The following is a 12,461-nucleotide window of genomic DNA, read 5'->3' as shown; positions in this document are numbered from 1 at the left end:
ATTACGTCGCTGATGATTGATTAGTACATTGTTCACGCAGTTAAACCTAACCTCCATGTCGCATTAGCATTACCAACTTCGGCAATGCGACTTTCTTATTAACTGACACGATTGAAATAAAGTCCGTGAGTTTGAATTAGACAATAATATAAAGTTTTCATAAAGCTCTTTCGTTTCTTTCGCGCACATCGCGTAATGTCGTTTTCCATTCTTGTTCGTTTTCGAGTTTATATAATTGTATCGACCTCTCCGCTGCATTACCGATATGGCCTCTTCCTTACCATCCGAGTAAGGCAGAAATCGAATTTAACGCCGTGGAAGAAAGCTGCTAACCGGTCTTAAAGTAATCAAAACTTGTATCCATTTTCGATCCCTAAGTTCGATCTAACGTCGTCCAACTTTCAATTGTATTAGAATACGCGAAAAGTCGATCGTTGAAAGAACTTTTTTAAGAATCAATCCATTTGCCTCTCTATTTAATAGCTAGTAGAGTAGATGACGTGCAATAATAATAGCTCGAGTAATATTTCAAAGAATTTTTATATTTTTAAGTGAAGAGAGATTTCAAATTAATGAATTCCTCTTATATCATGACCACTGTTCAAATTTTTTAGACAGATTGTATAAAAGATTGTTTTTAAAGCATATTGAAATTAATTGATTTAAAATGTTCTTTCTTATATTTTATTTTATTGATACATCTTTTGTATTATATTCGATAAATTATAATGATAAATATGATATTAAATTTGCAACACAAGTTTCATTGTATTACTGTTGGATCATTGAATACAGCCTTAACCATTGAATGGCCTTTGAATAGTGAATAATATACAAATAAAAGTGACACATAATTAAATTGTAAATTGTAAATATTGAAAGCACTTTATGATAAATGTATTTTTAGAAAAAATTCAATATTAAAAAATCTTCGATATTATTTATTCATATTATAAAAGTATTTTATAACATGATATATAGTGGCAATATATTTAATTACAATAACAAAATAAATTATTAATTATTAACTCATTTGTTCCAATATTTATTACATTTCACATAATATTATTATAGTATTATCGCTCTTGAAATTTATTCTCTTCGCTGTTTCAACGTTTTACACAGATCTCACGATACCAAAAGATTGATTAAAATTGTAATGCCTCTCCTAAAGATAAGAATTACCATAAAAAATAACTAGTATATCAATCATCAATTGAACGACAATAAAAAAAAAAAGAAGTACTCGTTAATATAAATAAAAACGAAATAACGAGCAAATTTTACCATATATCTTTGATGTTACCAACGATAACAAACATAAAGAGTCTTCGAGATATTTTCACGAAATTACAATGTCGCCTAATCACGCTTGGTATCTGAGAGCGTGCCGCCAATTTATTCACCATACAAAGATTTGCACACGAAACACGTGCGTGCCGCCGGCAAATATGCAGAAATGCTCGAATAAATGATATCAGAAACACGTTCGAGGGCCTTGATTCATTAAACGAAGGCCGAATCTTGTGATATGGTTGAAATGGAAAATGAGTAATGGAGTCAAGTGTACCGGTGACCCCGCGAATGTATAATCTTTTTCTAATGATGTGCCCGTTTTTTTCTTTTTTGCTTTAATACGGCTGACACGTTGCAATCGTGCCTCGTGTAGTTAGAAGCAAGCAGCCCATTTTCGCGTTTTCCACGATTTTTTTTTTTTTTTTTCGTGGATTACGGATTAATATACTGTTGTACAGTTTGACCGAGCAAAAGTGAAGTGAGGGAGGGGGGGGGGGGGGGGGGGGGGGCAGAGGGTTTCACGATATACAGGGTGTCGATATATTCGTGGAACATTCTTTGGAGAATCGATTCTAGAGGCCAGAACAAACACAAAAGTTGGTATGCGAAAATGTTGGTTGAGGCTTGGTTATTGAGTTATAAGCAATTTAAAGTTTTCGTTAGATGAAACGAGGTGGAGACAGAAGGAAATGACGGAGACAGAGCTATCTTACTTTATTTAGAGTTTCACTTCGCCAAACGCAAACTTAGATTGCTTATAATTTAATAAATAAGGTTCAACCAACATTTTTGTGTAACTTTGTATAACTTTTGTGTTTGATTTAGCTTTTAGAATTAATTTCTAAAGGTTCTTACGAATATATTGATACTTTATTAATAATAAAGAATAATACTTTACATGCATATAAATGTTACACGTATTTATAATATTTTATTTATTACACGAGATTTGAACATGATATTTTAATTAATTTGATTATTAGTTTTATTATATCTAGTGTCAAATCTAGTATTAGATTTATTATTATGGATTACATTCTTTGAGTGCCTATTTTTTGAGATATATTATCGATATTCTAATAGTTTTGTCTATATAGAATAATAAACTTTGTTATGCTAAATTTACTACGTATTTAATTACTTTTTTATTTTCTTTGAAAAGTTATAAAATGTTTTACTCGTTCTCAAAAACAACTTTGAAAATTGTTTCATGAAAAGTTTTCAAAGCTACTATCATATTATTCTGAATTAATGTTATCAAAATATCTTGTTTTCAAAAGAAATTTTTGCTGAAATATATATTTTATTGAAATAAAAATATCAAGAAAAAATAAATATAAAATTTGCCAATCTAAATTTCAGAATTTTCGTTTAAAATATTTTTTTTGTTTCAAAGTTATATTATATTAAATTAAATTAGAACACCCTATAGAACAGCGAGCCTAATTTCACGGAACATTCATTGCAAACTGAATCGAGGTAGCTTTCGAATGAATCTTCTGGGACTCGTTTCTATCACGCGTCATCCTCTTGAAGAGAACCATTTTCTGAAACGAATTTCCGTTTTACGCAAGTATTACGTGACACTGCTCCAAATTAGATAATTTATGATTTATACGATTGGAAATTCGCTATTCTTCGATAAAATGAATTTCTTTAAATTTTTAAATCGATTACAAGATTATTATGTAGATTTTATATTTTTATATATTTTATTTATAAAATATTGGTAAAATGATTTCAATGTACACATACATTGCGCATTGTTGTTCAAAAATGTTCCTTTAATACTTAAAATTGTTCAAGTTGTATACAATTTGCAACAATTTCAATATATTCTATGCAAATTGAATCATCGAAATGCTGAAATATATTGATGATTTATAAAAATAAATATTTATTTATTCGCGTAATATTTAATATTGCATAAAATACTTCTTAGCTTTAATATGAGTAGTAAATATTAGAAATATGTAAAATAAAAAAATGTTATTTCAAAGATATACATTTTTGAAAATTATAAGCGACCAATTTTAGATCACATTTTAAAAAATAAAAATCAAATAATAGTAAATTTGAATAAATTTTCTGTAAAGAAAGATAACTATAAAACGATATGAATATTCGAAACAATTGCTTTGCTATCATGGAGCTTAAATCAAATTTTTTTAATTTAATTTAATTATTTCTTGTTTATTTTTACATCAACGTGTCACACGCTGCGAATAATCTCTAATTAGTCTATTTGCCACTAAGTAACTGCAATCATAACCATATTATGATCTTGTATAGTACCAATATATACCAATAACCATATTATGTCTTGTATAGTAACAATAACTGCCACTAGACAGCTTCAAGTGCCACCGTTATTCTCGTTAATATTTTCTATACTATAAGGTATAATTATCAAGCTAAGCAAGCAAGAGGTCTTGCGAATTTTGAATGAAGGAAGTCGATAATGATAATCGAAGCCGCAAATAAATATCTTTGAACGGCTATTGTATTCTGTAATTTCTGTAATTCGAATGTTGTAACATAATAGCAATTAAATATGTATATATTAATAGATATATATATAGTGAAGTAAGATTTATATTATAAATATAGATTTTAATTGTAAGGAGTTAAATTTAACTCCTTATAAATATTATAAATAAAATTAATTAATATGTATATATAATTGTAATATAATGAAGTTAATATTATAATTTTACTTAATATATTTATAATAAATATTAAATTTTATTTAAATTAGTATAAATATAATAAGTTATTGTATAAAATTTAATTTAATTCTCAGATGATGGAATTAATTTATGATTGATTCATAGAATTTTTTTTTATTTTAATTTCTTGAGATTATTGAACTATCAAATTAAATTTTTATCATTGAATTGTCCTGGCTATTATCTCTTTGCATACCGAATAAAACTATATATTTTTATTAGAGTTAAATAATCTATCATTTTTATGATAAAGCTATAATTAAAGAATTCGTCTAATAATTCCTGTTTATATTATTTTCAGACACGAAGACGCGATGTGACGTTGTTTCATCTGTTAATACTGGCTGGTTTGTTCACCCTTGGCACGGCCGCAATCTGTCCAAACGGTTGTATCTGCGACGACGACAACCTCGTGGTATCCTGTATAGGAGCAAATTTGGATGTCATACCGATTGCCCTGAATCCAAGTATCCAGCGAATAGTGTTGAAGGAAAATCGAATAAAAATAGTTGACGCAGCCGCGTTCCAATTCTACGGGGACTTAAAGAACGTCGATTTGTCGAGCAATCACCTGTTTACCATTCCCAATGGGAGCTTCGATGCTCAGAAGCAACTGGTGGAACTTCATCTAAGACATAATAAGATCTCGGCATTGACCGAGAAGACGTTCCAAGGTTTGAAATCTTTGACGGTGCTCAATCTACGTGACAACTACTTGGAAAACCTGAAGAATGGCCTGTTTGCCTCGTTATCGAAGTTGGAAGAGTTGGACTTGGGGAAAAATCGCATATCGAAAGTGGAGCTGGGTGCTTTTCAAAAGTTGGGCACGCTCCGAGTATTACACCTCGACGACAATCAGTTGAAGACCATCCCATCTCCGGCTCTGGCTCCGTTGAATGCTTTAGCTGAGTTGCATATAGGTTGGAACGCGTTTTCATCACTTCCAGACGACGCGTTCAGGGGATTGGAACAATTGACCGTGCTTGACATTACCGGTGCCGGCTTGGACAACATAAGCGACAGCGCTTTTCGCGGTTTGAACGCTCTGCGCACGTTGGAATTGGATGGGAACAAATTGCGAGAAGTGCCGACTAGACAATTGGCCGTTCTGCCTCGACTCGAGGAGCTCACGCTGGGTCAAAATTTCTTCACGATCCTGAGATCGGGTGCCTTCCAAGGCCTGTCCAAGTTGAAAAAATTGGACATATCCGCGGCAAAGTTATTAACCACCGTTGAACGAGGAGCGTTCTCGGACAACGCAAATCTAGAGACACTAGTGTTGAATAGTAACAAACGGCTGACTACAATGGAGGACGGTTCCCTGGCCGGGTTGCCCAACCTAAAGCACTTGATGCTGCGCGATAACGCATTCACCGGATTCTCGGAATCTCTAGTGGCCTGGAACGAGCTTCGCCGACTCGACTTGAGCGAAAATCCCTTGGTCTGCGACTGCAGCCTACTCTGGTTATCCGAGATCCTCGTCCCAAGAAACTCCAGCCCGGTGTTGTGCCTGGAGCCAGCCGAGTCGAAAGGGAAGCCTATAAAGGGCATGACACCCGACGAATTAGGTTGCGCTTTCTCCGACCCCAGGAAACAAGCTCTGCTGGCCACCCTCAGCACGGCTGGCGTCGCCTTCTTCTGCGCCGTGTGTCTGATCGGCTACTACAGATGTCGCAGACGCTTTGGGGACGCGTTGAAAGACTACAAGTGGAAAAACCGCGGCATCTCCCGCAAGGAGCACGAGTATCAAAAGACCTTCTCGAACGACGACGAGTACATCGTCAGATCCGCTCACACTCACCACCATCACCATCACCATCAAGCTCAACCGCAACAAATCCCGCCTCACCATCATCATCACCATCTTCAACAGCAACAACTGCAACAACAACAACAACAGCAACAACAGCAACAACAACACTCCCAGATAGCGGCTGGTATCAAGCCTATACCAGTGACGGAACTGTAGCTAGAACTTCGGGCGGCGAGCCCTGGAACCGGCGGTGTTTGGTTCTTGCCCCATGGCAGCACTACTCTCGCCGAAGGCTTCACCTACATCGACGGGGAGACGGCGCGCCAAATGCGCCGCCCGGGAACGCTGCCCAACTCCGGGACGTCCGGCCATCGTCCAGCCGCCATCGAGGACGGCTCAACGGCGTTGACCGTCCCAGGGGATAACTGCTCCTCCACAGGCGGTGGTAGGCTGCATTATTCGAATCATTCTCTGCGCCGCACGCCCCAGCCACCCCATCTGCCCCCCCGCGACCCGGACAACGCCTCGGAAAGGGCGCAGAACGACTCGAGGCTTCAGAACGGCATACCTGGACACCATCACGCGCCACCTCCGCTACCCTCGAGACACCAGTCGTCCTGCGGCCAATCCTCCTACCCTACCCTGCCCATGAACGGCCACGCGGCCCATCAGTATCATCATTTCCCGCGCGAGAAGGACAGATCGTCGACTCGTGAGAGGAGTCGCGATCGAGATGTGCAATCCGTCCCTCATCGGTCCGAGAAGCACCGAGAACTTCAGATGGAGATGGAGATGCGCGACGGGATGGACATGGAGATAGGCACGTATCGGGCGTAAGGAAGTGTATGTATGCGGGTGACAAGGTGAACTAAGATTTCGATAATGCGCCGAGTGAATTGAATCGAAGACTGAAATAAACTCGAATAAGGCGGAGTGGGGAGAAGGGACTCTGACGCGGTTCACGCGTCTCCGTCCGATTCTTCTCGTGGCGAGCTTGCGTAAATGGTGGAGGAGAGAAAGATGCATTGCGCGAAGCATTTGATGCAACAATCGCCGGTGCAATCGCGAATGGAATTGGCGAACTCGCAGCTAAATCAAACTGAAGACTGATTACGACGGGCGTATGGTGAACTGTAATAACTCGACGAGTAAGTTAATGATGATAACATTGGTACATTCCAATCATCTGTCTGCCAGTCTTCGTTGGAATCGGCGACCACGCAAATTTCGAATCAAATTATAATCTTTTTTTGATCGATAGGAATTTCTCCGATTACGTCGTGTATACGCCTCGTGTATATGGTGTTCACAATGGGAAATCTCCATGTTTACATTACTTAAAATCGTGCCGATGGAAATTACGGATCAACAGGAAGAAATATACATATATAAATATATATATATATAAATAAATAAATAGAAAGACACATCGAAGTTATTTTAATGAAAGCAAAGATTCATATGCCCGATGGGAATAAGAAAACGGGAATAAGAAGAACAAGACGTGCATACGGATCAAACGTTAAGGATCAATGATGCTTTGAAGGGAAATCCGTCAAAAGGGATAAAAAAAACTCTGATTATTATGAGAATTGTGAGAAGGTATCGATACGTTTCGTCGGACGTGGGCATCCGTTTCACAATAGCGCAATGCGCGGACTAAGGGGCTGTACCGTGAAAAAGGAACGAGATTTCGCAAAGCAAGATGGATCGGATTGAGGGGGAGGGGTGAGAAGAGTCAAAAGACCGATGGAAATAAGAACTGTGTTCGTTGCTCCACTAACGATTTTTACGTGCTATAGAATGATCGTGTGTTCGAGATATATCGGTGACTTTGAAGATCGTTGAAAGACGAAACCCGGAAGAGGAAGCAAAAGGGAAGAAAGATCAAAGTTTCGGGCGAAGCTTGTGTCTCGATTATACGAATTATATGTGGACTTGCATGTCGTTTGTAAAGATCATTTTTAGAGAAAGATGGAGCAATATCGATCGTCGATCACACGCTTCCACCGCCATTGCTGTCGTTCACGAACGATCCACAATGAACGTTTGTGGGAATTATTATTGCAATTACGGTGAATTTTCAAGCGCCTTATGCGAGTAATCTTGAGGATGTGAAAAAATCGTATTCAGAATACTCTATTGGGGATTTCAATGATTCGTTGCGTCATTTTATTCCCAGCGTTTATTATGTATATGTATTTATTGGCGTGGTATTAGAAAACTTTGTATTTGTATCCGTAATACCTTTGTATTTTCTATATTATTTAAAGGAAAATTATATCGAATGCTTTATATTCCCTTGGGGATAAATAAATTTTTTGTCTCGAAGGAAGATCGAGTAATGTGAACGAGTAATTGTAAATTATTGTATAGATATTTTCTAAAATTTAATCGCAGCATAAAAATGGGGAGGGAGGGGAGAAAAAGAAAAAAAATGGAATTACAAATTTGTAACGAGACATCTATTTTCTGAGTACGATTCATAATAAATGAATGCTCACAATGAACTTTCACGATGTGTAACGTTATATTAAGTCAACCACTTAATTATACCTAAATCATTGAATAAATTACTTAAAAAAATAAAAAAAATAAAAAAAAAAAGAAAGAAAAAAAAGACGATCTCAAGTTCGATAGCGTGTAGTTACACGGTAATCCACGTGATAAAATCGAAGGAATTTATAAACTCGAAAATAATCGTTCAATTGAATATTCTCCTTCACTGGAATCTGGAACATAAACGTGTAGCGAACTTTCTTCGACCGGGGAGGAACTTTCGTGAAACTAGAATTTGATCGTGAACTTAAATTTCAAGGTGACAACGTATTATATCGTTCTCTTTCGTATTAAATCGTTACTTCATTGTATTTAAAACGATCGCTCGAAACAATTTTTTATTTAAATATTTAAGACATGCCTTTCCTTCGTATTCATTCGTTCAAGCTTGGATTTGTTTAAATAAAATAAGTATTTAATATTTTGTTAAGTATTATTTTCAGATACTTGTATATTAATTTTTTTTAAGTAGCAAATTATTTTATTATAAATTAAAATCCTTTCTTTTTTTATTTTTTATTCAAATAAATAATACGTTTTCTTTTAAAACGCATCAATTTAATTATTAAATTAAGTTATCCATTGTAATTTCATAACTTCAATTTTGTTGTTTCTTCGCTGACGTAATTTTGAAGGATGTGAAAAATTGGATCACAAGTAATAAAAAAAAAAATAAATAAACCGATAAATTTGCAATTTATAATCAATTGAATAAATTAACAAAGGATCAATCTTCTAGTTGAGAGGTAAAGTAAATGTGATTGAACGTTCACCGAAACATTCTTCCAGGCATCAGACGATGATGCATTTAAAAAAAAAAATCGAATTATAAAAAACGCTTTTGTTTATGAAAAACGAAATATGTAACGTGGTCTCATCTAACATAGAGTTACACCCATATATTCTAAACAATACATATATTCTAAACAATCGATTTTAAAAATTTCATTTTGAAAATATACATAATATACGTGACATAATAATTCGCACAATATCACAATCGATCATAAATTGGGAATAAATTTATAGTATCTCATCAGTGCAGAAGCATATTTTTTCCAACGTCAATATCCATAAAATCGAAACTGTTTATCCTTCGAATTTCTTTCGCAAATCAAAATCAAAAAACCACAATCATAACTTCCCTCTCCCTCTCTGTATTAAATTTTTGTTCTTCAAGTTTGCCGCGATATTTTATCAATTAAGGAAAAAGGGAAAAATATCTCAAAGTTGCGAAGAACGATAATAATCATAAAAATATCATCCAACGATTTTTTTTCACGAGAACTGATTGGAAAAAACACGTTACACTGAACTGCACTGTTAAACGACTAGAAGCAAAAACTTATCAAACCATTGAAACGTGTATTACGATTTACGTGCGCGATCGTTTCGCACCAATTCGATACTAGTCGAGTCTCGAGCTCGAGATTTCTGTTGTTATTCATCAGAGCCGTGTACGTTTCGAAGTGTAGAGGTTTTGGTGGTCGTTTTCACTCTTCCCGCTCGGGCATAGATTTCGATTCTTGTATCTCGATGCAAAATTATTGGTTCCACGCATATGGAACAATGATGGACCGCGATGAGACGAGGCCGCAGGCATCGAAAAACGATTGTAAGATACTCGATGTAAATAGAATTCTTCGACTTTCTTCTCAGATCTTCTGCTCTCGTTCACTCGTTCCAGAATCCAGAACTCGCTATTTTTGCGGGTTGAAAGAAAATATCCGCGACACTTTGGATTGTCTCAAAAGTTCTTTTCGTTATTTGCATATACGATTTTGGCAAGTCGAGAAACATGGTTTTTCATTGATATTTTATTAAGTCAGATTCCTTCTGATTTTTTAAGAAAATATTTTTATATAAGTATATAAATATCTTTTATAATATGATCTTTGTATGATATTTGATGATTCTTAGTAACAAAAATTTTTTGATACATTTGAGACCGATGACGCAACGTATCATGTATAGATTTTCTATTTTATGGCGGTTGAGGCAAAGAATTTTGCATATTTTTCATTATGTACAACCATTTTGGATTTTATTATTTTTTGCCATTACACTGTTCATTCGATCGAATGTGTTGAATGGCATTAAAAGCGCAAATATAAATAAATCAAAAATCATTTTGAAAAAATAGAATATAATCCAGAAAGATGGAACTTTGATACAGTTTGTACATAAATGTCTGAAATAAAACGTCTGTGTATAAAATTTTATAAATGACGAAATATCATTGAAGTATATAAATACGATCCATCTTGATTCTAGAAAAGTGAAGAAGATCTATATAGAGAAAAAAAAAAAACGAAAAGAACTTTTTGGACTTATATCTCAAGATTGTAAATAACGTTTATATTGCTTACGATTCTCTTGATTGTAAGATGTGTATATATATTTTTCACGCGATCGAAAAGTTAGATGAAGAGTTCAAAAGTCGATCAATGTAAAATCAATGTTGTCTGAAAGCTTGTTACGATTCAAAAATTTCTTTAAATTTTCGCTTGGCGAATCAATTAAATCGATTGAAACTTTTGAATTGATTTGTTAATCGAAAATTTGAATACTAAAAAGATTTTTGAATTATATAAATCATTTTTTCAACAGAATACGATTTACACTGATTAACTTTTGAATCCTTTAGATACGTATGTATCTTCTCAAGAAATAAGAAAAACCATTCGGGTAACCAAATTTACGGGTATTGCCTCGCCTCGAGTTCATCGCCGTTTCGATATTCATTAATTATTAGAGATTATACGACTATAACGATATACGATAAAAATAGTTATATGTATCAATACCCCTATAGAACAGCATCAGAGATACTTTCGATCTTCAGACTCAACGTTGGAAAAAGAGAAAAAGCGGATTCATAGCTCTGGTAGCTCGTTATAAAAAAATAACAGTGAGACGCCTTAAATTCGTTTCTCGATACCCATAAAAATCCTGTTTCAACCAACGGGAACAATATCTCTCTTTCGATCGACTGGCCAACGGTATGGACAATGGCTCCACGATACTCGATATTCTTTTTTGCAACTCAAGTTTCCAAAAAATTTTTTTCTCATTCAATTGTTATACAGGATATCGAGAGAAGAAAGGTTACAAACTATGAAACGATAAAATTGATGATTGTGGATTTTATGCGAATTTTTATATATATATTTATTTTACATACGTAAAAGGAATGAAATTTAAAGTAGATACATGATATGTGTTTTTTTTTTCAATGAATTTAAACAAACTCAATTTATTTGATACATTTGAATATTTGAATCGTTTAAAATCATTTAAATAATTTGTTTCAAAAAGTTCAAATCAATAATTCTTATTAGTATTATATTTGGAAATCAATATTCAATTTTGATTCTTAAAATAATATAAAATGGAATAGATAATAAGATTGTTGACCAGATTATTTTTCCATCTGTATGTACTCTATGGAATTCTATGGTTACCCCGGTTGAGAAAGGTGATTATATTTTGAATCGATTTACCTGTAGGTTGATTCTAAGCATGGAAAAGATGAATTCCAGCTCAGGCTTTTGGACGAGCTTCGATTCTAAATAAGTTTCAGAATTATTATTTGCGAAAAAAAAAAAAAAAAATATGAAAAAATTTTCGTTTCTCAATATAGAATTGGAGAATTCTGGTTCTAAATCGATTATGTTTTGCTTGGATTACTCTAAAATCACGGTTTTCCCATTTTTTTCTTGAAATTTATTCTAATGCATGGTGATTTCTTTGATATTATATGTGATTTTTAGATAATATCTTTATTTTCATTACTTTCATTTCATATTATAGAAGAAATAATATACTCTGTAAAATAAATATTTTTTTCTTTTTCTTTCATTATAATATAAGCAAATTTATAAAGAATTATTAGGTTATTGAGATGTGCAAGTAGGAAAATTAAAAAATTCATGACAAAAATTCAATATATCTTTAATCTTAAAGATATCTATTTTCTTTCTTTTTTTTTTTAATAATATTTATTGCAATGCATATTTATTGCAATGCATATTATATTATTTATCATTATGTCAAAATTGTAAACTTTATGATTAAAATTATTCTTTAAGCAAGATATTTCTAAATTATATTAATTTAATGAA

General features: G+C 34.0%; 1 protein-coding gene across 1 annotated transcript in view; it reads left to right on the top strand.

Annotated features, from left to right (window-relative positions):
• Positions 1–8,398, top strand: part of LOC102655706 — a 427,418-nt gene extending 419,020 nt beyond the window's left edge. The window contains exons 6-7 of the mRNA XM_006558762.3: positions 4,327–5,990; positions 6,054–8,398. Of these exons, the coding sequence (XP_006558825.2) occupies positions 4,327–5,990; positions 6,054–6,615 (2,226 nt within the window). The 3' untranslated portion in view covers positions 6,616–8,398. The remainder of the gene's footprint in view (positions 1–4,326; positions 5,991–6,053) is intronic.
• The last annotated feature ends 4,063 nt before the right edge of the window (positions 8,399–12,461 follow it).

This window comes from Apis mellifera, linkage group LG2, assembly GCF_003254395.2.
Source record: "Apis mellifera strain DH4 linkage group LG2, Amel_HAv3.1, whole genome shotgun sequence".
Taxonomy (NCBI): Eukaryota; Metazoa; Arthropoda; class Insecta; order Hymenoptera; family Apidae; genus Apis; species Apis mellifera.
The sequence above is the reverse complement of the archived record's forward strand: the minus strand, read 5'-3'. Positions and strand labels throughout refer to the sequence as shown.